At 43.2% G+C, this 25689-nt stretch overlaps 1 protein-coding gene across 1 annotated transcript in view; it reads left to right on the top strand.

Annotated features, from left to right (window-relative positions):
* The first annotated feature begins 886 nt into the window (after positions 1 to 886).
* TGFBI (transforming growth factor beta induced) overlaps positions 887 to 25689 on the top strand; it is a 40868-nt gene continuing 16065 nt past the window's right edge. The window contains exons 1-7 of the mRNA XM_081185615.1: positions 887 to 1073; positions 4741 to 4839; positions 18668 to 18732; positions 21635 to 21792; positions 23533 to 23697; positions 24213 to 24359; positions 24509 to 24650. Of these exons, the coding sequence (XP_081041741.1) occupies positions 952 to 1073; positions 4741 to 4839; positions 18668 to 18732; positions 21635 to 21792; positions 23533 to 23697; positions 24213 to 24359; positions 24509 to 24650 (898 nt within the window). The 5' untranslated portion in view covers positions 887 to 951. The remainder of the gene's footprint in view (positions 1074 to 4740; positions 4840 to 18667; positions 18733 to 21634; positions 21793 to 23532; positions 23698 to 24212; positions 24360 to 24508; positions 24651 to 25689) is intronic.

The following is a 25689-nucleotide window of genomic DNA, read 5'->3' as shown; positions in this document are numbered from 1 at the left end:
CAAATCTTTTACATCTCCATTGTGTCCAAAGCTCACCATTCAGCTACAAGTGATATTCCAAACCTACTAACGATGTTAACTTTTAACAATGGTTTTTAAGATAGGTTATAAATTTTCCCCATTCCCTTATTAAAATTTTGGTCTTCCTGATTTCTGACTCTTCTGGTCATTTTAGCCATTTTGGCATAATCCATCAACTTGATCTGCCATTCTTCTTTGGTAGGGACTTTACCTTCTTTCCATCTCTGGGCCAAAAACATCCCCGGTCCCATACAGAGTCTTTTCTGCTCCCTTGGGATTTCGGCACCTAGAATTCCTAAAAGGAAGACTTCGGTTTTGTTTGGGTGGGGGGGGCACCTTTTAAAGCACACAGACACTCTTCAGAGTGCCCCTACTGTTCCCCCACAAGCCCTTGGCTGAATGGGAGGGGTCTCCTCTGTCTTTCATCCCAGGGGGACAAACGACGGCGGGGTTCCGACGCCTCCTCCCTGTGGAGGGCTTCCCATGGGGCAGTCATTCAAAGGCCCAAAAGCAAAGCAAAAGTGTACAGGGTCCGCTTCCTATCCGCAAACGGGTGCCGTTAACCCGAAGTGGAACAAATGGTGGCGGCAGGTAGCGGGTGTGCAAGGGAGGTAGCAAGGGACCGGAGATTTCTACCAGACCTCGGCAGGCCGAGCGGAAAACTTGCTCTGGAGTTTGAAGGAAGGCTGGAGGGGTCGGCGGAGAGAGCCGCGAGGGCAGCTTCAGGTGACCCCACCCGCCTCCCGGCCTTTCCGCCCGCTGGCCTGCCGCCGCCCCACCCCCGAGCTCCGTCCTGCCGGAGGGGCCTGTCTCCGCCCCCTGGCTCCGCACGCCCTTATTTAACTCCGCCGCGCAACAGGGGGAGCGGCTCACTCCGCCGTCCCGCCGCTCGTCTCCTCGCGCCGCATCGGGTCTTCCCCCTCCGTCACGATGCGCTCGGGACTGCTGCTGCCTTTGGCCCTGGCTCTGTGGGTCAGCGTCTCTTGGGCTGCCACTCGGACCCCTTACCAGCAGATCTTGCATCACAGCCGGCTCCGGGGCAGGCATCAAGGGTAAGTCTCTGAGCTTAAATTGGGGGGGGGGGAGCGATCTGGTGATCCACCCAACCCGCGGGACCCGGTGCCTCTTGCACGCTGGCGGCGACGCGCGTGTGCCTGGCTCGGGCAAAAGGCGGGAGACGGTTTCCACACGTTCGCCTCAGAACGGATGTGCGAAGGTTTGGGGAACGCGAAGCAGCGGCCACATGATGCGCCGAAGGTGTTTCGCTGCCGCCCTGCTGCCTCTCGAGTTTAGATTAATTTTTAAGATCTCTGTTTAGATTTTGGGTTCCACAGAAATGGCTCTTGGTCCAAAAACGCGTCTCCTGTTCCGGTGTAATTCGTTTAAGGGATGGTCGGAGGGGCAAGCATTTAGAAAACGAAGAGAAAATCCCAATCCATGGATTAAACAGCAAGTTTTAAAAAGCTGGGGGATCCACTTGGATTATGGTCAATGGGGATCAAATGGCTTGTGGAGATGAGCTGTCCTTCCCAAAAGAGTGAGGCTCTTTCTCTTGCCAGTTATTTATTCTCCATTAGGTAGGTCTGAAAAAATAGGAGGCAAGATTGTATCTTTTTGGTTTTGCATTTATTGCAATGGATGGTTCAGGTAGTCTGTTTTCAAGTTACATAGAACTCTTCGTGCATGGAGAAGAGTGCTGTATGAATTGAAGGTTGGCTACCCTTGAGGCACAGTATACTGGCACTAACCCTACACCCACCTTTTATAGACTGGCTGCACCTCTGACTCTTTAAGGAATGCATCCAATATTGTGTTCAGATGACTGAAAGTCAATCCAGTTCTTGCCAACATTTGCCTTACATTTAAATGGACAAAAGTTCAGTTAGCCAAGTGTTTGTGAAATTGTTGATTTGTGCTCACCTTTCCAAACTTACCCCCACCAAGCCAGTTCTACAGATAAAGTGAAATAAGGCAGAACAATAAATGTGGTTGCTTCTCTCCCCCCCCCCCCAAACAATTAAAATTAAGGTGCTCAGTGTCCAGGCCAGCTATGTTAGTTTGGCACCTGAGGCAGAAAACCCCACTAATGACTCTTTCCCCTTCCTAGCAGTAAAAATGCAAGCAATAATAAATTAAATGACACTCAAAATCAACTACCTGAGGTAGTCACCTCATTCTGACTAACAGTAGAGCTGGTTAATATTTCTGTCCTAAATGGCATGAACACGTATAAGCTGTTGAAATAGCACATTTTAGGCTCATGCCACTAGTGAATTTAATAAGGCTGATGGCATTAAGGGGAACTTCAGGCATACTGAAACCAAAGAAATGTGAATCAAGCCAAGCTGATACATGCAGGAATGGAAAACCTCCTGGAAGGCTTTGAGTATGAAGGAAACAAATCACTTTAGTCATTTGGGGGTCAAATTCTAAAAGACCTATTTGGGGACGTGGGTGGTGCTGTGGTCTAAACCACAGAGCCTAGGGCTTGCCGATCAGAAGGTCAGCGGTTTGAATCCCTGTGACTGGTTGATCTCCCGTTGTTCGGTCCCTGCGCCTGCCAACCTAGCAGTTCGAAAGCACATCAAAGTAGATAAATAGGTACTGCTGTGGTGCGAAGGTAAACGGCGTTTCTGTGCACTGCTTTGGTTAGCCAGAAGGGGCTTAGCCATGCTGGCCACATGACCTGGAAGCTGTACACCGGCTCCCTCGGCCAGTAAAGCGAAATGAGCGCCACAATCCCAGAGTCGTCCACGACTGGACCTAAGAGTCAGGGGTCCCTTTACCTTTTTAAGTATTTATATAGCTTTTGCTGCACTACAGATCCCATCCTCCATGACGGTTGGCTATGCTAGCTGTGGCTGATGGAGGCTGAAGTTCAAGACGTTTGGAGGGACAGATTGAGAAAGGCAGTACTACAATAGGAGCTGATAAGTCAGAGGGATCCGAGTGTTTATAGAATGCAGTTCTCTAGATTCTCTTTTCACTGGTGTGTAAACAGTCACAAGTGTGGTCCTTTTAGGGGCATTCAATTCAGAGAATTCTGGTGCAAGTAGGGAAGCAACAGGCAGGCACATGCTTAGCTGTGAATGGGCTCTGGGATTCCTTCTCTCAGGGATCTTTAGATAGATCATAATACTTATTAACCCATCAATGGTAATGCCCACTAGCATTTTTTAAAAACAACAACACCCACCCACAAATTAACTTAAAAACAAGGAAACAACTGGATGAAATTAAATACACAACTATCAAGGGCAAGTAGTTCTGATAGCCAGAAATGCTGCTTCTATTTCATAGATCAGGTATTTGGAATTGACATTGCTCGTTTCCTGCCTTTCTTCAAAGGAGTTTAGGGGAGCATATTATCCTCCTAACAGCTTGGTGGTGTAGGCTAGGCTGAGAGATGATTGCCCAAAGCCAACAAGTAGGATTGTAGCTAAGTGAATATTTCAATATGGTCTTCCCACATCCTATTCCAGCACTGTATCATTGTTAACACAGGGACTAGATTCTGTATCTTGGTTAGATCCTGCATTAGCCACTGTTTTATCATCACCTTTCCTCACTCACACTCACCCACACACTCACTCACTCACTCACTCACTCGGTAGTATAAGATTCACTTCTCTTTGTTGTTGTCCCATCGTGTTGTGTGTGAATATCCCAAACAGATGGGTGGAACTGGTCACTTGCATGCTGACTTTTTAATATGAAATACCAATGCAGTCAGCTCAGTCCACATCATTGTTTCAATTTTGCTCTTTCCTTCTTTCTCACACACGTCACTATGAGATTCCTATCACAGGGTGAAGGGGAAAGAAAAGCACTCCTCATGCAAGTAGCTCATCCTTCTATTGTTTGCCCACTGTGGTTACTTGAAGGAAAGGCCCTTTTCTCATTACTCAGTGTTTTTCATCGTTATCATGTCAGCTTATTCACAAGCAATGCTAAGCCAAAACCATAGCTTCGTGCAAATGCGTGAGTGTGCAGGATCCCACAGAAAGCTGCTTTGCTCCTCTGGTCCTGCTGATGTGATGTAAAGACATGGTGTGTTGTCTGAGCCAAGGTTTATGGTTTGTCACATTCCCCACAAACCATGGGCTGTTGCCAGGATTTGCCTTTGAGTTTACAGTGGCCAAGATCTCCTCTCTGGGAACCTTCACACTTGTGCATTTGCGTCAAGCCACACAGAAGCCTTCTCCACCCCCAGTCTGTCTCTGTGTGTAAACTGTTCCCCATGAGCGTCCTTCTATCCATGAGTGATGAACTTTGATGCAGGAAGGTAGCAGGCAGGCTCTCTTCCAAGCCCCTGTCAATCAGCTGTCCTCCATATCCTTTTCCTCATCAAAACTGAAGTAGGGTTAATTTAAATTGGATGAAAATTTCTTCCTAAGTTATAACTCACATTTGCTCACACACTCACTCAGGGGATCACTTGCCCTAGTGGAAATATACAAAGTCCGAATGCATTCAAAGGAAGGGTGCAATAGAGGTGGGGGAAATCTAACCTGGCTTAGTGAAGAGAAAGGTCTTGCACATTTCAGCTTCATTTATGATTTATATTCTGATCTCATGGAAATTTAAACTGTGGGAGTAATGATTCCTTCTTTATAAATACAGTGCTTCTTTTAGGACTTATTATTTACAAGACATCTTTGAATGCCAGAGTATGTATAGGGAACTCAATATATATATTTTTCTCTCCTTTACCTGTAGTCCCAATGTGTGTGCTGTGCTGAAGCTCATGGGAACAAACCAGAAATACTTGCCAAACTGCAAAATGTGGTACCATAGGAAAATCTGCGGCAAATCAACGTAAGTACTTGAGTGGTTTGAAGAAAATACAGTGCTGTGAAGCAGGTGGATCTTTGTTGGTTTTGGGGTGCTGTGTGGCAGGTGTCCTGTGTTTCTTGTTACCACCAGGCCAAACATAGTTTGCCAGCTTCGCAGCTGCCCTGTTTTCATAGTACCAGGCGTGCTGTAAAAGCAAGAGGTCTATCAAGCCCCTGAGAAGCACAAGACACTTTGGAGTTTCCTTTCTCAGAAATCTGCAGCAAACCATAGTGCCATTTCCAACTCAGGTCTACAAACCAGATTTTGACTTTGGTTTGCTATCCTGCTTGCAGAATAAACCAAGATTGGAGGAAGTCAATCGCACTGCACGAATGGCAGCACATTATCCTAAATTCTCCCTTTCCCCTTGGGAACGGTCATTGCTCAGTAGTAAAATACATGCTTTGCATACAGGAGGTCCCAGGTTCAAATTCCAACTATCTGCCCCTAAGACTGAGAAAGCCCCCTGTCTAGGGAATTGATGCCTGTCAATGTATGCCATATTGGATTAGAGTGGCCATGCTTCAAGTAAGTCAGTTTCCTAACACTGGTTTACTTCCAGTGTCACTTCTGATCCACCCTTATATAAGAACATAAGAAGAGCCTGCTGGATCAGGCCAGTGTCCCATCTAGTCCAGCATCTTGTTCTCACAGTAGACAACTAGATGCCTCTGAGAAATCCAAAAGCAGGACTTGAGCACAACAACACTCTTATCTTCCTGTGGTTTCCAGCAACTGGTACTGCCTCCGGTGCCCCTAAATCATTGCTTTGCAAGTTTTAGGGACCTTCTTAAAACCTGCTTTGTGTCTTTAAATTGCTGCTCTGACCTGCATTTCCCTGAAAGATGGTGATTATGTGACTCCTTCTGGCAGAAGAACAGAATTCCAAATTTGCAAATCAATTTGTATGCCTGGTCATTCATCTCCTAAAATAAACAGTCCTTAGATAATGTTGTCTCAATAATGTTCTGTTGACATAAAAATATTTTCTGGGGAAAACATGCAGCCACATATGAGAAGCCTTTCTCAGTGTGGGCGCACAAAGCACTACTGGATGTGCAAGGCATCCATTTTTATGTAGCATTTTGAATTCCTGGAGCCCCTTGAGTCTGGAAAGAGCTAGTGAGAATGGGGAATGGATGTGGTTGTCGTCAGAGGCAAGTTAGTGGACTGGATAGATTACTGGGTGACCCAGTCTATTTGCTCTTAACTAAACTTGAGTTTCCTAGTAATTCATAGCACCTCCATGTAAATCAGACACAAGATTTATAATGATAATCCCTTTTCCTGGGATTATTCCTTTTACTGCATAGCACAGTGGTCTCTTCTCTTCTTTTCAATTTATTGATGGTAAACTGAGAGATGCTTTCTGGGGAGATCATTTCCTTGTAGAGAAAACAATTCACACTGTTATGTATGAAAGACATTGCAAGCCTGTTTTGTCGTAATTACATGGGTTTGTGTAGATCAAGCGTATGCAAAACCAACCGGCCTTTGTTTGCAGCCCCTTCAGTCGCACGAGGAAGACTTTCAAATCAGTCCGATGCCTGTCCCTGCAGATGTTAGCATTCAATAGACCTTGCATAAAGCACCCTAGGAAAGTGGCCTCAACACGTCCTCTTGGAAGGGGCAGTCTGCACCTAATTATGAATGTGTGCAGTGCTGGCTGGCTGCCAGGCATGAGTTGAAGCCTGCTAGTCTTCCAGGAAAGGTGTAACCTCCACGGGGTCACACAAGCTCCAGGAAAAAATGAAATTTGGGGAGGGTGGGCGGAGGGCGGAATGAAACAGTCTTTTTAAAGTTCATGGAAGACTCCAGACAGCTAAATTCACTTGAATGACTGTTACATTTGTCAGCAGTAACAGTAAGTGTAATTTTCTAGATATGCTTAGACAAATGCAGGAATTACAGCAACAATTTTCCAGGGAAACAGAAGTGGGTCAATGAAAGTTATGTGACGAAGTATCTCCTTAGAGTTGGAAAATGACATTGTCTCGCAGCATTTTAAAAACTCAGTATCATATAGTGAAAAGAGTGTTTAGCTAAAATTAAAGGCACAGAGTATTTCTCAGGGAAAGGTTGAAAACTCCATCCCTCACCCCACCCCACCCACTTTTTTTAAACTAGGATTTTTACCCCAATGGAGACTTAGGACCAATTTGAACGTTACCATAACAGTGTGCTTGCTATTTCTGCATAGTTGGAAACAGGGCCAGCCTAAAATGGAGCAGAAAATATGGCTGCTCCCTCCATCAGTCAAGGTGCACAGTACCCAAGTCTGGTAAAATTATTTTGAAATCAAATTATGTTGATACAGGAAACCTCACAAGCCCCTCTCTCCTTCCCTGGCAGTAAAAATACAATAGCAATAAATTAAATAAATATCCATTTGCTCTCCTTCCATGAAACCTTCAAATCTTCTACGTGAGGTGCTTACCTCACTCTGTCATGTGGTTGGGCCAGTCCCAAAGTTCATTGCTGGTGTGGATATTTAGCTTGCAATTCAGCCAACCTTTGTGGATATTAAATATGCAATTCAGCCAACCACTGTGGAGAGCAGAATCCAGTAACTAGAGTAAGCAAGAAGAAAAAATTCTCTGTGAACGGAAGTGGGAAGGCTATACTTTCAACCAATGACATTAAAATTAAAAACGTAGAGCAATTACAAGCAGGCCAGCCACCAACCTAGAGCTGGACTGAGGAATAGAAGAACAGTCAAGCAGTATGGGAATAGATACAGTGCTAAATCTAGCATAGCATTAGGCATGCATAAGCTCTTCAGTTTCAGTGGACTTAAGCAGACCTAACTTCTTGTTGGGTTTAGGCTGTATGAAATGATTTCTTGACGGGATTGTCAAGCAGCGCAAGGAACCAGATTCTTATGGTGCTCAAATAGAACTATGCTGCTTACAAAAGGAAAGTTGGAATATGTTTGTACTTTTTAAAATTTTGGGGTGATACATAACAGCTCCCCCTCCTGTTCTCCGTGCTGTCCTATTATCCATGTCTTGCAATAATCATGACTCTAGGTTGGTGCAACAGCAGATGGCAAAGGAGGTTGGGCAACATGCTGGATGGAGCGACCTGCAGTGGTTCCATCTCCCACTGTTTTGAGACACATGCAAGAACTCAGGGACGTGACCTGGCAATGCTTTTCATAGGCCACTATTTCTTATGCATCTGGGAACTCCCATCAACCCAAGACAGCAGCCATATTACTGTTTACATGACCACTGATCCCATAATGATGAACATGTGAGTCAGCCATCCCTTATCTTGCCAGGGACTGTTTTGCTTCTCACATGTATAAACAAATCAGAAATTGGAGTGAGTTTGGGAACTTGATTAAGAAGTCCCTCTCTGAACTTTCCTTTGTTGACTGTTGAGTTGGAAATTCAAAAGGCATAATGTTATGCTTGATAGGATTTCAGTACTGTTTCTTGCAGATGGCCTTCAAAACATGAACTCTTTTACTAAGTGAGCCTTAGGAAGTAGCCCTGAAACTATTAATAAAAAAGGGTTATGGAATGCAACAGGTAGAAACACGACAAAATAAATCTGTTTTTGTGCAGAGTGTATGTTTTCCTTTCTCCCTCAAGCTTTGCCCTTCCCCAAGTTCCCCACACCATCAGTCTATGTTGCATTTTTGGTGTATCCCTGGTCCTTTAGTCAGCACAGTTTGTGGTTTCTCGCTTCCTCTATTAAGCCAGATCGCGGATGGGATCATATGTCCATTTACAGTAAGAGCGAGGTGGGAGGGGGGCTCTAATCTAATGGCTATATATGATATACCCATTATATATATGATATACCGAATAGCATGCAAATAATCATGCAAACAGAACTTTAATATCAGCTACCGTGTGTGTGTGTATGTGTGAAAAAAATAGAGAACTTAATTGTTCTCTAGCAGAATAAACTGGAGATTCTATACTGCGCTTCTTTGTTGATGGGAGAAGAGGAGTAAAAAAGGATGGCTCTGACATGAGCCCTTTGCTTCCATTCAAATCCATAATGCAATTACTTTTTGATCCGAGAAGAATGTGGCTGTCCATACTGTGCAGCTGGAGGGTGTGTCTCTCATCATGTACATATTTTCCTTCAGCACGGATTTGCCAAACGCATTTGTGATGAGCCATTGGGCTAAAAGGGAATTTTATGATCATTCAGCAAAAATGTTGATACTAGAATCATAGCAGTAATTGTCTGTCTAGCACGGACTTGTCCAAGCTTTGATGAATTAGTATATTTAGAGGCGAGTGCCACGATACGAGCAAACCATTTTCGGGGACATTGAGCTGGCTATAATTTGGGGGATCAGTTGAGCATTTCCATTCTCCACAATACTGATATGCAGGGGGGTGCTACAAGGCATGCTAGTCCTGCACTCATCAGGACCAAATTAGGTTGCACACCCCATATAAAGAGGCTTCCTGCATTTATCCATATCCATCTAGACCCACAGGATTCAGACCGCATTAGAGCATGCCTGAACAGGAATGTCTTAAAGCACCTTCAACGTGCCAGCAGGCTTGGGTAAATTTCTCAGGGCAGCCTTTCGCGCTTTAGCTGTGTTCTTTGGTACAGATACATGATCATAAAATGCATGTGCTGTGAAGCATACACATATATAAAGGCAACTGCCTTTATATGGAAGGAGCAACTGAGAAATGACTAGGCTTCTGTTTCTGTGTATTTTTAAGGATTGTGATGATTTGTACATTCTTGTACTCACTCATCTGTACTGACATGCTGTTTACATATTTTGCACTTGGGTAGAAAGAATAACCCACCCTGACCCCAACAAAACAAATAATACAACCCCAACAACAAAAGTACATGGCAGAAAAGACCTCCTTCCTAGGTCCCTGCCAAGCTGATCTCCCTAGCGTAGGGGCCCTCTCCTATATCAGGGCTCATATGGGAAGAGATGCTCTTGGGACATTGGCAGTAGCATGTTGAGAGGTATATAGTGCACCTGCAGCTTGCTGATGTTCTCAGATGTACTTTAAAAGCAAACAAGCCCCTGTATCTCAGTCTCAATTATTTGGGCCATCAAGTCAAGGATATCTGGAATAAGACGTAGTTCAACATTATATAGGAAGCTGCCCTATGCCGTGTCAGACAAACAGTCCATCTAGGTCAGTATTGCTGACACTGATTGGCAGAGGCTTGCCAGGGTTTTAGACTGGGGACATTCCCAGCCCTACCAGGGCTTGACAGAAACTGAACCTTGGGGCCTTCTGCATGTAAAGCAGATGCTCTACTGCTTAGTTACAGCCCTTCCTGAATATTTGGTTCAACTCTATAAAGAGTTCTGTCTATTGTTGTTGTTGGTTTTTTTTAAAAAAATCTGTATTCCACCCTCCCCTTCTATTTTCAGACAAGAAGCTCATTTCAACACTTGTCTACTGTGGAGTCTCAACAGAGTCTAGCGGTTATGAATCACTGGCACAGACACAGCTAATGTAATTAGAAACATTTGCCTCAACAGGGTTGCCCTCTCTGTGTTTCCCTCTGGATGTCCTATTGCAGAATATTAATTTGGAAGGCATTTAAAATGTCTGCAAAGAAGAGATGCTGATGATAGGTGTTTTCTCCTTCACACGTGAGGGTGGGAACATCTGCCAGCCCAGAGAATATTAAGTCAGAGGTATAGAATATGGGTTCAGATCCCTGCTCAGCCACAAAGCCACTTTGGTTAAGCCTATCTGGAAGAGCTGCCAAAATAATAAAACAAGTGGCACATTATGACATGCTGTGTGTGAGGTAGCACACCGACAATTCTCACTCCTGTCACCAGGTGCTGTGGGGCTCCACCCCACACCAAGCAATGGCACAATGTGGCACTAGGGCTGTTGGTTGGAACTGTGGACGGTTGCAGCTGAGACATTCACACAACAGAAACTTCATGGCCCTGATGAAGTGTCCCAAAGAGCCAGTCTCATGCCCTTGTCTGATTGGTACATTTTCCCATGTCTTCTGCATTTATTCAGTGTGGGGAACTTATCATTGAGGGAGGTACCATTTTATCTTTCTACCCTGCTGGACATTGGCCTCCAGCCACTTGCTTGCTGGCCTCAAAGTATTTACCCTCCAGCTTTCACATCTGCTACATATAAAGCTCCCTGAATCATGCCTTGTCCATCAAGGTGAGCAACCAAATATGTTTAATTACTGTTCCTGCAGGTTTCCTGTAAAGCTGTTTGATGCTCAACCATCATCTTTCTTTCTCTGGTCAACACCACTGGTTTCATTATTCTTGTGCACATCTAAAAGCCCACCCCACATCTCACTTGCGTGAATTCTCCTACCCTCCCAGCCCATTTGATGATATTCACGATGGTCACCGAAGCATTATAACTGTCTCCATTCCTACCAGCCTTCTTGGATGTTACGTTCTGCAGAGGCGGCTTTCTTCGTAGTTCCACTACCCTTAGAATAATATTCAAAAATGTATGCATAGTTGTATGTGTTGTGTGGCAAGGTCCCAAACCCTCCTGGGAAATGGAATAAAGAAACATGAAACAGTATTTTAGGTTAATGGGTGAAAAAGGCCACAACTTTATTGGTTACAGAGTGTGAGTGGTACTTTTTCCCCATAACATTTGAAGAACTGCAAAGCTAGAGTATAACAGTGTTTTGATCTATATATTAAACTGGGAAGTGCAAATCAGAAGGGCTTGCTTAAAAATGTGGGCCATAAAATAAAAAAATCCTTGGGCATCCCCAAAATCAGCTACTTTGAAATATGTAGTTATGTAGCTTCATAAGGCGCAGGACATTCTTTTGGATATTCAGCGTTTTGAATGTGCTCTTATGTTGGAAGTAGATCTGATACAGAAGTTGGTTTGTATAATTGTCAGCCTATGTTTGGATAAGTTCTGGATAAATTGGCCTTAGAGCAGAGGCAGCTTATGTGACATCATAGTGTTTTATTAACTGTACAGTGAAAGCAGAGCTCTGTTTGGTTAATTATGTAACTTTCCAGAGTTGGATACTGCAGGGAAAAGGAAGATCCCCCCCGCCCCCGCTGATAGATTTATATGTGCTTTATGTTTTGTTTTGCCCGTTCCATAGCCAGCCTGGAATTATTTGACAGCCTGTCCCACAAAAATGTAAACAAGAGTAGCTTTGCCACTTGGTAATTAGAAATGAGATTTCATAAAACTAGAAGTGGGTGGTTTGTCCCTTCTGTCATTAGGGCTACTTCAGACAAGCACCACTGGTTCCCTCTCCTTCTACAGTCATGCACTTTGGTTCTTGAACATGTACAAAAAATAATCTGCATAATTTTATTTCTGCTTTAGGCATCCTTATACTGCTGCTGTTTCCTGAAGCTCATGGGGCCACCACTGTGCTCACAGACAAGGCAGGTTCTTGTGTGGACTGCCATGCCTCCATTGGAGGAGTGCAAGAGTGGCTGCCATTATTTACATCCTTGCGGATGTGGCTCCATTGTTCACATCCCAGCCCAGTGGGAGCCCTGTGAGCTTGCAAGGCAACTAATGAACCAGCCCTGCAGCTGTTGCAGCCACAGACATTGTAGCTGCTGTCTCTATGCAAAGCACTTATCGTCATCAGCAAAGCTTCTTTATGTGATCACGTATTCAGGTATGTGGTTGCATGAAGAACACAATGGTTGCTTGTTTGTGTGGGAACCAGCCCTTGGAGTTTCATGATATTAGATCCTTTTTTAAACAAACAAACAAACAAACAAACAAACAAACAAACAATGTGCTTCATTGTTGTTCTCCTGTTACTTTTGAATTTATAGCTTTTGAATTTATAAATTTTTGAATTTATTGAATTTTTAGCCACATGAAAGGATTTTTCCAGCCTTGGGGTGGGTGGTGATGATACTGTTTTTGAAATCAAAATATGTGGATTTTGTTACAACAAACTATTATTACTCATGGATCTTGACCAGGCCAATATGTTTAAGCTTATTTTTATTACTTCAAAATTTCACTTTAAATTAACTCTGAGATGCTAAGAATAACTGGGAGGGGAAGCAATGGCCAATAAAAGCAAGGATTTTCCACACATTTTGAAGTCAACGTCTGATTTACTAATGGAAAAAGATTTCCCTTAAAACCACCCACCAAATAAGGCAGGAAATGTGGGGTTAGAAGCCATTTGAATATATAGACACTCATGGTGTAAGCAGGTACTGATAGGGGAGTTGTTGACTTAGTTATATCTCAGTGGAGCCAAACATTCAAATTATCACTCATTGCTAATCAGACATCATAAGCATATATAAATGCACCACTGTTCACAGAATATACTAGTGATTTGTGCAGCTTGTTGATTCTGAACACTGGGTCCAGTGGTCCTCTAGGAACTGAATTTGGTTCTTTCATTTCATTTAATTGCTGGAAAAAAATGATGTTTCTGTAACCTTAAGAAAGAAAAACCTAACTTTTCTAGCCTCTGTTGGTTTGTATGGAAGCAGAAGAGAGCAAAATCTGTTTAGAATATCCCAGAACAATTGGGTAAATAAAACATAACAATGTTTTTATAGAAAGAATGTGAAGAAAAGAGGCAAATAGTGTGGAGTAATTACGGGTAATTATCACCCTTACATGCATTTTGCCTTGTGTACACACAGAACAATTGTGTGTCCAATCATGGGAGACAATATGTATTCTTGTATTATTTGAAGTGTTCATTTGAGATTACTTACTTACTTCTGATGTGTATGGGCTTTGGAAGAGTGATGAGTGGCCAAATATGATTGTTATTGTGATTGGTTATGTTGAGCGTGCTCCAACCATAGTTATGCACTGCAAAACCCGCAAAAGGTGATTGATTTTATGATAAATTGGGGGGAGTGTTACTGTTGCTTAGCCTATGACTGAGAGAGGCAGGCTGACCAATTCAAAATAAATAGGGAGTAGAGAAGATCAAAAATATTGCTTTGTTTCTGTTAATGTTTTATTTAATGGTACGTATTTCTGGGAGCCAGGAGTAACCTGGAAACCAGAAGGTCAGTGCTCAGTAACCAGCATATCAGGCTGAGAAAGGAGGCAGGAGCTAAAGCCAAGGAAGGAGGGAAGGGAGTCAGAGGAGATAAGATTCTGACCCTAGTGGTCTGGAAACCATCAAGCTATTACTCAAAAGCAACCTTGCTGTGACCCAGGGAACTCAATGCAGCACAGAGTTGGGCTGAGCTGAGAGCACAATATAATCTACAAGAATGGCTGATTGGAGCCCAAACTCACCACAACTTGAACTGGGAATGTCTGAACAGCTGATCTAAGTGCTTGCCTTGGCTGTGATGATGTGCTGCAGCAGACATAACCAACATCTGTATGGTCACAGGCTGCTCTGTTTGCAGATAAGGGTTTGGAGGCTGGAAGTACCGTATATTTTGCTGCACACACTGGATTGACCATTGGGTCAGGGAGAAGCTCCTTTAAGAGATGGGCTGGAAGCAGCAAGAAGTGAAGGGGTGTGAGCAGCTGCAGAGAGAGGGAATGAGGTGGGACAGGCTACAGGATCAACCCAAAAGGAAGTCTCCTGCATTAAATCAACAATGAAATGCTTCTCAGCCAGGAGCAACTGGGGGGGGAGGCATCCCCAGAACTCTTGGCAGCAGTATCACTGCTGCATATTGCGGTGGTTGAACAAAATAACACAACACGATGGCCAATAACAATGGCACTAAACACTATTTATAGACTAATGCAAATGAACAGAAATTACAACCAAAGTCTCTAAATCTTCTTCACCAGTTGCGGTAGAATCATACAAAAGTTTTATATATATATATATATATATATATATATATATATATATGCTTTCGTAGATTTTCACGGGTACAGGAATGCAGGTTTTGGTGTCTTCGGGTATCTTCCCGTGTAAGAGTTGGGGTGTCTAGGCGACGTTTCGACGAGGTGAAGATGACGAGTGAGACCTCGTCGAAACGTCGCCTAGACACCCCAACTCTTACACGGGAAGATACCCGAAGACACCAAAACCTGCATATATATATATATATATATATATATATATATATATATATATATAATCTGTCACCAAATATCGCCGGAACAGAAATTATTAATTCTTACAAGTCTGGCTGATGAAGAATTGATCAAGATTGGCTGATGAAGCATTGAATGAAACAGATTGGTTATCCAGAAACTCTGTTCCGGCAATATTTGGTGACAGATTATATATATATCAAACTTTTGTATGATTCTACCCCGACTGGTGAAGATTTGAAGACTTTGGTTGCCATTTCTGTTCATTTGTATTAGTCTATAAATAGTGTTTAGTGCCATTGTTATTGGCCATTGTGTTGTGTTGTTTTTTCCAGCTTGTCTACATTGCAACACAGGCGTCTGTTTACGGCATATTGTGGTGGAGCAGGGTGTCAGCAAGGATGGGATGCTGCAGGCACTCCCACCAGTGTACCCAGACCACCCCAAACTCACTACCATCTGGACCTGCTCTCATAGCACGATGATAAGCTGCTTGCCAACACAGAGGTGGATCGGGATATGGAGCACACATTCACAGACACAGCATTACTCAAACAAATATGTACACCTTAACTTTACGTACCAGATTCAAAAGATATGTGACATAACTGTAGCGGCTTATAAATTGTTGCTCTTAGTTCTTTCAGGCCTCTTGCCAGTTGCTTTGAAGCTGAGGTCACTTCCACCGCTTCCCCTACCCTCTGCAGGGTCTTCCCAAGCAGATCTGTCCACGTTTAGACTGCCCTCCTGAGTTTTGTGTACATTAGGTTCCTGGCCTATTAGCCGCACTTCATTAACCTCCCATCTCTCTATAAATAAGCCTTTGGGAAACGACGTCAGTTCTCGAGAATTCTTTAGGTTAAACTTTGGGTGGACTTGCCTTTAATCATTCCTTTGTGTTTATTCCAGTTTTGAACCAAATTGCTGTCTAGACTTTGAGAGAATATACAATTGGCTCTTTTGTGTCCAAAAAGAACAATTAAGGAATACAAAGTATGTGTGTGTGGTTTTTTTTCTAAAGAGAAAGTAGGGTAGATGAGATTGAAAAGTTGTACCAGTGGGGTGTTGAGATCTCTAGAAGTCAAAGAAAGCAATTTAGCCGTTTCCCACATGGAATATATAATGTCTAGACAATCAGTCTGGATTTTTTGGTGTAATTTTGCTTGGAAACTATGACACATAATTTATTTGCTTCTATAACTCATGTACAGGTATTTGCTACATGCTAAATCTTAATTACCTTGAAGAACTTTGTTTCATTCAATAGTTTCCCCTGTTCATTTTTATGACATATGAAATAGTTTTACCCTTGACCTTCATCCCCAGAATATATATATAGAGAGAGAGGGGTGTGTGTGTTTTCTTGGGTATACTTCCTTTCAACCAATTTTACAACTCAGGTCAGCAGTCAACACACTATTATTCTTTGCATTTTTGTCACTGGAATTAAATTGTCCAGTCTCTTCTAAATGTTGTAAAGCTAAAAATAATACAACCCTGGGGAAATCATGAACCTGCTTTCCTTATGAATATTAAAGCATGGTCTGTTGCTGCCTTTTAAAAAAAGTGCATTAATGTAGGAAGCATTTTTTGTAAAGTGGAAAAAAAGGTTGGTACATAAATTGTAGCTTAATTAAAGTGTGGTCTACTATGGTGACTTCATTTAATAGCATTCAAGAGCAGAGAAAGAGCAAGCCAAGAGCTATTAAATCTATCAGACAGTTCATTAGTGTGTGCAATTGACCAGCTTCTGTTTTTTCTCTAAAGCCTCTGAACACAACTAATTGGCTTAGCTGCTTGGTTTATATCGCAGAAGAGCATTTGCTGCTTTACTTATCTTTCTGCTCACAACATAATTGATGTGTCCCCTGTGCCCATCCAAATAAGTACAGAGGATAAATGAGGCCATCTACATCAAGGGAATAATTAATTCCTAATGTTTAAGGCTGAGAGCTCTAATTTGATCCAAGAAAGCAAAAAGTGTGTCTTACGAAGTATTATTCCAGAACTGGTGGGCCCATGAGAGAAAACACTAGGTTGCTTCGTTAAGATAATAAACATAATGGAATTACAATGTTATCCAAACAATGATTAAATGTGGTGTACAAGGCCAGTGGTTCCCAAAATATCTTAATCGGCTAACAAAACACAGCACTTGCAACTTCATTCCTTTTAAAGTGGACACAAAAGACTCTTACCAAACACTCTGCTTGTTCTTCAAGAGGCTCTGTACACCACAGCTAAACAAAATAATTGAAATCCACAACCTCATACATTGATTCTTAGAAGTAAGCAACACTGAGTTCAGCAGAACGTAGTCACAGCTAAGCAAGTATAGAACTGCAGCTTAATACTTTTAAGATTTAAGAAGTAGTAGTGGATTGCTGGAAGCTCCAAGGCAGAGGTGAGGCACCTGTGGCCCTCCATATATTGTTAAACTACAATCCCCATCAGCAGCAGTCAGCGTGACCTAGTCAGGGATGATAGGAGTTGTAGTCCAGAGATATCCCTGCCATAAGGTTATCTGCCTCTTGGACTACTGCAATGCACTTAACCATGAGAATAAGACTGATACTATTACACTGGCCGTAGCAAAATTTCTCTTGGAGGGCTAAAGTTCCTCTGTTGGCCAGTAATGCTGCCCCTACAGCTTAATAACTGCTGATATATACCATCGCTGTACTGTTTATTTTGGGTCTATGGACCGCAATGAAGCCTATGTGTATGTGAATATAGATTGTCTCAGTTTCTGTGTTTATACACCCATGAAGGTGATGGATGGTTGGCGAAGGACCCTGTGTGAGAGGTAGGAAAGTGAAGATCTTCCAGGGTGGGAAACTGGGGGAAGAATGGGAAGCTCCCAGATGAGAGCTGGGAGGGTCCACCTCTTTCTGTGTGAGACAAGGATCAAGATCTACCTTAAAGTGATGACTCTGTACTTTCTTTTCTCTTTCTGTTTTTGTTTAGATTTTTAAAATTGTATTATATTATGAAAAGCCTTAATAAAATTTTATGGGGGGAAAGGATTGTGTTTGCCTGTTTTCATGGTGAGGAAGTGGTGTATGAATGGAAAATACATGCATACCTCATAGGTTGTTGCTGTGATTGTGGTGTCCCATTTTGGGTGTTGTCATGATGAGAATTGCAAGTAGAAAGGTAATTCCAGTTCAGATAGGTGTGAGCATGATTACATCTCCAGCTGGGAAACTTGACTTGTATGAGCCATCCCTATAATTGCAGGCAAGCATTTGGACCACAATATAAAGTCTATATATGAACAGTAGTCAAATGCATAGAATGGGGGTACCTGTGCTACAATTTAAAAAGTCACAAAAGTCACAGTACTGCCTGATTAAACTGTGCTACTTAAGGTTGTGTGTCTGATTGCCGCCCCATGCTCCAAATAGCCTTCATGTGAACAACTAGCATGTCAGGGAGGATTACAACCCAGCCTTCTACTTCTAATTTTCTACACACACACACACACACACACACACACACACACACACACACTGCATCATTTAAGCATGATTTACTTTAAATTACAAACAACCACACCCATAAATCAGTAAAGAAACTATCAAAACAGAGCGAATGAAACACAGCATAAAACTTAAATGCTTCAGCAAATATTCATTGGCGGATTCATCACCTGATATGCTTGTGACAAACAGCTCACCATTCATGCAGATCGTGTGATCTTCCATCTGTAGTATGCTGTGGTATGGTCTTTTGGAGCTCTGTGCCATGCGACCAATTGAAATTGGCATGACGGCTAGCCATTGCTTTGACTATGCTGCATTTCTTTCTCACTGCAGAATGATTACCTACGAATGTTGTCCAGGATATGAAGAAGTTCCAGGGGAAAAAGGCTGTCCAGCTGGTAAATCAATTGAAGTACAAACTAATACCTTGTGCAAATTTGGGATGGTGTGGGAGCGTCAGTGCATACATTGATTCAGCCAGTGAGCCTCACAGGTAGCTTTCAGTGAGGAGGAGATGCCTAGTATAGTTTCCAGAAATTATGATGGGAGTAGCAGCAGGTCATTTAATCCCCAGGCTGCTTTACTCATTACATTTTGGGAGTACAGAATGCAGTCAGTAACCAACAAGGCAAATTCAGTGTTAGTCATATGCAGACGAGACCCATTGAAATTAAGGCACTTAAGTTACTTAGGACTGTTGATATAAATGGGTCAACTAATATTGGATACAGTGGTGCCTCGCAAGACGAAAAGAATTCGTTCTGCGAGTCTTTTCGTCTTGCGATGTTTTTCGTCTTGCGAAGCACGGTCCGTCACAACTGCGCCTCTTCAAGCGGCTTTTTTTAAAAAAGCGCAAGGCGTTTTCGTCTTGCGAAGCAAGCCCATAGGGAAATTCGTCTAGTGAAGCAACGCAAAAATGGAAAACCCTTTCGTCTAGCGAGTTTTTCGTCTTGTGAGGCATTCGTCTTGCGGGGCACCACTGTATCACTCTAGATGTAGTTCACTGATTAATGAATATGTGGTGAGCTACTACTCTTCTGGGCCCAAATTATATCTTGTCAACATCTTAAAATGAGCATGGTGCAGGCGAGTTCCTAATATTCAACCCAAACCTTCCTTGTCCCCATCATTCCTGTCACCATTGGGGTTGCTGTTGATGTCTGCATTGCAACCTATTCCTTCCATAGACAAGCAGTCTTGGCAATTCTGCACATATTTCTTTCCCTCCCCCCTAGAGTTCCAAGATCCATTATTCCCCATTTATTAGTGACTATTACTCATGATGGCTATCTGGAATGTAGGGTGGGATGATGACTACCTGAAATCAAGGGTATAGTGCCTCTGAACATGAGTTACTTGGGGAAAGCAAGAGGGGTGGGGTGTTGCATTCTGTCCCTGCTTATGGGCTTGCAAGAAGCAGCTGGTTGACCACTATTAATTTTTTTTGAAAATTATATACCTCCCTTCATTTACAACATAAAACATAATGCACAATATATGTCAGTACATAATATCCATACAATATAAAACATTAAAAACAGCCAAATAAATACAGTTCATAATAAGAAGCAATATCATGGTACCTAATATAGAACAGACATCACGGATACATATTAAGCAGCAATATCAAATTAGACACAATATCTTACTTACTTCGCTGAATCTTTATACAAGTATAGGCCATCATAAAACATCTATATATAAAAAATAAAAAATATATACAAATAAACAGCCATGTGAAATATGTAGTAGCTAGGATTTTCATGCTCTGCATCTTCCTTCCCATCCCAAAACACCTTCAGGGTGAGTAGAGTCCAGTTTGTCTACCTCTGCAGCAGTAGCTGTTAATAAACAATGTCCTATGCACCAAGTTGCTAGTAAATTAGCATTAAAAGTTAAGCAATGTTAGAGGGTAGCCTCAGTTATAAAGGGCAGGGAGTATGAGGTTTGAACTTCACCTGCCTTTTCTTTTCTCGATAACCTGGCTGCGAGTAAGTCTGTCATTGCTGCCAATATGTTTCCTTGTCACTGCCCACAGAGAGCCCAGCTTTATCCTTTATTAGGAATAAAATGCTGGACCAGGTGGAGCCGTGGTTTGATGCAGCAAGGCAGCTGCTAAGTTCACTGTATTCTGCACAAACATATCTATTGTTATCTCAGTTGCCTCCTCCAGCTCCCATGCCTTCTGTCATGGAACGTGTCTGGAACATGCTTCACATTACTTTCTAGTACAGTGGTACCTCTGGATGTGAACGGGATCCGTTCCAGAGCCCCGTTCACATCCTGAAGCGAACGCAGCCAGCGTCTGCGGGTCATGATTCGCTGCTTCCGCGCATGCGCGTGACATCATTTTGAGCATTTGCTCATGCGTGAGCCGTGAAACCCGAAAGTAACGCGTTCTGTTACTTCCGGGTCGCCGCGGAGCGTAACCTGAAAATGCTCAACCTGAAGCATATTTAACCTGAGGTATGACTACATGTAACGGTAACAGGACAGCCCTTTTTTCTTTTTTGCCAAGGAGGGTGTGACTTGCATCTGAGAAACAGCAGGAGAGGATAAGGGTGCTTAACCCTTTATCCACACATGACTGCCAGCTGCAAATTGTCCCTCCTAGTGACTTCCCTGCCACCAAATTGTTTCAAACATGCATTTTCTAGGGCAGATGCGAACATGCCCTTGAAAACGCATTGGTTACAAAGGATGCTTAGGAGAGCAATTTCACATAGGAAGATAGTAGGTGGAGAAAGGGTGAAGTTCGCTTTCCCCCTGCTATTTCTCCACTCGCAAAGCAGCTTTTTCAGTTTTAAAAAATGGGTCATTGGGCAATTCTTACAAGCACTTCCATGTAATATGCATTTTTATGGTGAAGTAGTAAAGGTTAGGGACGCGGGTGGCGCTGTGGGTAAAACCTCAGCGCCTAGGACTTGCCGATCATCAGGTCGGCGGTTCGAATCCCCGCGGCGGGGTGCGCTCCCGTTGCTAGGTCCCAGTGCCTGCCAACCTAGCAGTTCGAAAGCACCCCCGGGTGCAAGTAGATAAATAGGGGCCGCTTAACAGCGGGAAGGTAAACGTCATTCTGTGTGCTGCGCTGGCTCGCCAGATGCAGCTTGTCACGCTGGCCACGTGACCCGGAAGTGTCTGCGGACAGCGCTGGCTCCCGGCTTATAGAGTGAGATGAGCGTACAACCCTAGAGTCTGGCAAGACTGGCCCGTACGGGCAGGGGTACCTTTAGTAAATGTTATGATTATGCTATTGCCTTGTCAAAGTGAAATGTCATCTGTATTATTATTTTTAAACAGCTTTGCCTCTTTCCAACCTGTACGAAACACTTGGAACTGTTGGGGCCTCAACCACACAGCTCTACTCTGCCAGCTCTAACCTGAGTGCTGAAATCACAGGCCCTGGAAGCTACACAATCTTTGCCCCAACCAATGAAGCCTGGGCGTCCTTGCCTGCCGTAAGAATAAGTGCCACTTCAGTTTCCGAAACTTGAATGTGTTGAGGAAATCATGAAAAATAGAGGTGGTCTATCCACAAAGTGGGTAGGACACAGTAAGAAGATTGGAATCATTATTTTAAATGAAGGAATAAGAATATTCAGACACCATAGTTAAACATCATTATACGTATATTCACATTTAAATATTGTTATATATTATTTCATTGTTACCCTTTCTAATATGTTGTTTTGTTGTTCCGTAAACCACCGTGATATTTCTTTGAAATGAAAGGCAATATACAAATTATTTAAATAAAGGAACTATTGGGATCACACTTCCGGAGCACAGGTCCTGCTTCTCATAGGCATCCGGTTGGACACTGTGAAAGCAAGATTTTGCTCCACATGGGATGGGCCTTTGGCCAAATCCAGTGGGGCTCCTAGTTGCATGTCAAGACCCCAAGGCCTCCCCCTTATGTTGAATAAGAACACCTGGACACAGTATTTTGGGTTAATGGGCAGATAAAGGCCACAGCTTTATTGGTTACAGAATGGGAGTGGTATTGGCTTAGACACTGGAATTGAACCGACTATATCTGACTCCTGCCCGCCATGCAGGTAATCCAGTAAGGGTCAACCACCAATAGGGGGAGTCCTGTTGATGTACATCAACTAAGAACTCCCCCAGGGTCCCCAATGGGGTCATGGCATGGCCCTAGCCCCTACTCAGGCTTCAGACAAGATCCACACCCCTGGATCCTTTTAACGGAACACCCTTAAAAATGGAGGGGCAGGTGATGGCCACACCTCCCCTCCCCCAAACCAGGTTTTGCCTAACCGCCAAACCTTACAAAAGTTGTGTGATGATTGCTATGAGGTAGGTGAAAACAGGAAGATCCCTGGCCGTACGGCTGTTTAAATTAGCCAAGTCACGCCCACCCGCCCACCCCGCCAGCCGGATTGGCTGGCTAGGGCTGGGACGCGGCTAGAGACTCCCCAATGACCCAGGAGCTTGGCTCTGCCCCCGCTGTGTGCAGGAGGGCCTGCCCGCAACACTGTCACACCAGTGGAGCAGCTTTCTAATCTTAGTTGCTCAAGCTCCCATTCTGTGTTCTTTAACCCTTGCAACTTCCAAGAGCACTCCTCCTTACATTTTATCCTGTTTCTTTTCCTGTGCCTCCCATAGCTATTCATAAGAGGGATGATTAGATGAAATTACTTCTCTTAAAGCAGAAAATACAAAAGGCTGCCAGTAGCTGAAAGCAAGATCTAGAACAACCTTTCTCAACCTTGGGTCCCCAGATGTTGCTGGAATACAGCTCCTATCATCCCTAGCTAGCAGGACCCCAGTGGTCAAGGATGTTGAGAATTGTAGTTAACAGCATTTGGGGACCCAAGGTTGAGAAAAGGCATTGTATAATTTTATACACAGTGGGCTCAGTTCATTGGATGGGAGCTGTGTAGTGCAAGTAACACAACTGCTAGCTTGAGGGTGCATTCCCCTTTCACCTTGGGAGCTGTACACAAGAAGCTGCAGTCAAGAAATCTTCCCAGCAATTGTATGTTGTTCCACTGACAGAGTTGTTAGCCCTCACCGGGGGGGGGGGGGCAGTTGCAGTCCAAGCATATTTCCTTCCTGCTTGTGAGGTAGAAGCAGGTAGAAATAGTCAGGTACTATTAGTCAAGCATTGACATCTATGGCTTTGTGAGAATAAGCTCAGTGGAACTGAGTATTTGGTCTCATTTGCTTTTTCTCAGGAAATGTTGGATTCTTTGGTGAGCAATGTTAACATTGAGCTATTAAATGCTCTTCGCTACCATATGGTGAATAAACGAGTTCTTACGGATGATCTGAAACATGGAACAACTCTCCCTTCAATGTACCAGAATATTGATGTACAGATCCATCATTATCCAAATGGAGTGAGTATTTGGTAAAACTGCAAGGAAAACTGAAACTACAAGGGCAATTGATATGTACCAAATATTCTTTAAAGAGCTCAGGATATTATTTTGTTTCTATTTTAGATGGCCAACTTAATTGTTCTGCCAGATGTATTAATATGAACTGGCTTTTCCCAATATAAGGGGTGGGTGATGTAACCGAAGGCTTGGGGCCAGCCACCATTTTGGCCTCATGTCCGGGAAATCAGTTGACACTTTTAAAAATACGAATAAATGAGTAACTTATTTATTGACTTATTAAAAGGATGAAACTTACTTTCAAACCACTAGGATCCTTCAAGGTGGCTCTCACAGATGCATACAGACAACCTTTAGAATTCTCCCTGTCCTGTATGCATAGACTTAATGATAGAGAAAATGATATGTGGAATTCTTTAAACCAGCTATTGACATATTATTACACTGACATAATATAATATGTTAATCATATATTAGCTTTAGTTTTTTATTTGTCTGGTCCCTGTGTTCCCCAGATCGTGACAGTGAACTGTGCTAGGTTGTTGGAGGCTGACCATCATGCTACCAACGGAGTGGTCCACCTGATAGACAAAGTCATTTCCACAACAACAAACAGCATCCTTCAAGTTGTTGAGCTTGAAGAGAATCTTGAAACCCTAAGAGTAAGTCCATTTCATATATATATTCCAATATTTCCTTTGATGCCCATTTAGGGCAAAATCACTTTCTTGAAAACCTATTAACTTGTATCCCTACTGGATTCCTTCCTTTCTAACATGCCTAATTCCGTTTCTTTTGTATTTATTCAAAGACTGCTGTGGCAGCTGCTGGTCTTGACAGTCTTTTGGAAAGTGAAGGCCAGTTTACATTGCTGGCTCCAACCAATGAAGCTTTTAAGAAGATCCCACCAGAAACCCTAACCAGGATCCTAGGAGACCCAGAAGCTCTGAAAGGTAAACAGCTGTGAAAATGTCGATTGTACATAGATATAATTTGTAAACCACTTTCACTTTTTTTCTACAGTCAAGTGGTATACAGTGGACCCTCTGGATACAAACTTAATTCGTTACGGGGATCCGTACATACCCCAAAAGGTCCACATCTAGAGGTGCTGCTTTTGTGCATGTGAGCGGTGCTATAGAGCGTTTCTGCACATGTGTGTGCGGCGAAACCCGGAAGTATACACTTCAGGGTTTGCCGCGTTCGCAACCCAAAGGTTACGTTACCCGAAGGTAACGTAACCCGAGGGTCCACTGGATAAATTTTATAAAATTATTTTTTAGAAAAATCCTGAGTAGAAGGGCACTGGAGGTAGGGGAACGTATTAGACTTTGTGTTTTGCCAGAAGTCTCCAGCTAGTATATGTGGTCTAATGTTAGTAATGAATCTGGGTCAGATGTATTTCTGGAACTTTGCTATACTTTTTCTTGGTGTGTAATTCACTGATGATTTTATAACTTTGCCATATCTTGAACGGCAAGGTTAAATGTTAATTTTTCAGGGGTAAGGGGTGGGGAGAAACTTATATTTCTGTAATGGTTCAAAGTGACATACCGCTGACCTCAAATCTTTTCTCTCTCTGATTTCTCTCCTTAAAGTTAGTAGCAGATGGACATTGTGGTGACCTCGACAGCTGCGTTGCTGCTGCTTACTGGGAAGGAGAAGGGGAGGGACAAGGTGGTGAAGTCCAATTGGTGCATGTGTACCAGCAGGAGCACCAGATAGGCTCTGCCGGTGCGCTTGCACTGCGCCAACCTCTCTACGATCTCTCCCTCTCCTTCCCAGTAAACAGCAGGGACTCAGGAGGTCAAGTGAGCACCACCACTCTGCTTTTAAGGACAGCTGACAGAAAGGTCCTCTAAAGAGAAGGCCGGTTTTAATTCCCATAGCCCAGTGCTCTGTTTGCATGACCCGCTGCTATGGTGGTGGCCTTTCTCTGCTCATTCTCCACCGTCTGGTTTTAAGGCAGGAATGTAGAGAAAAGGCCATGGA

This window comes from Podarcis bocagei (genome assembly GCF_964188305.1).
Source record: "Podarcis bocagei genome assembly, chromosome: 2".
NCBI lineage: Eukaryota > Metazoa > Chordata > Lepidosauria > Squamata > Lacertidae > Podarcis > Podarcis bocagei.
Note: the sequence above shows the minus strand (reverse complement) of the source record. Positions and strands in the feature narration are given on the sequence as shown.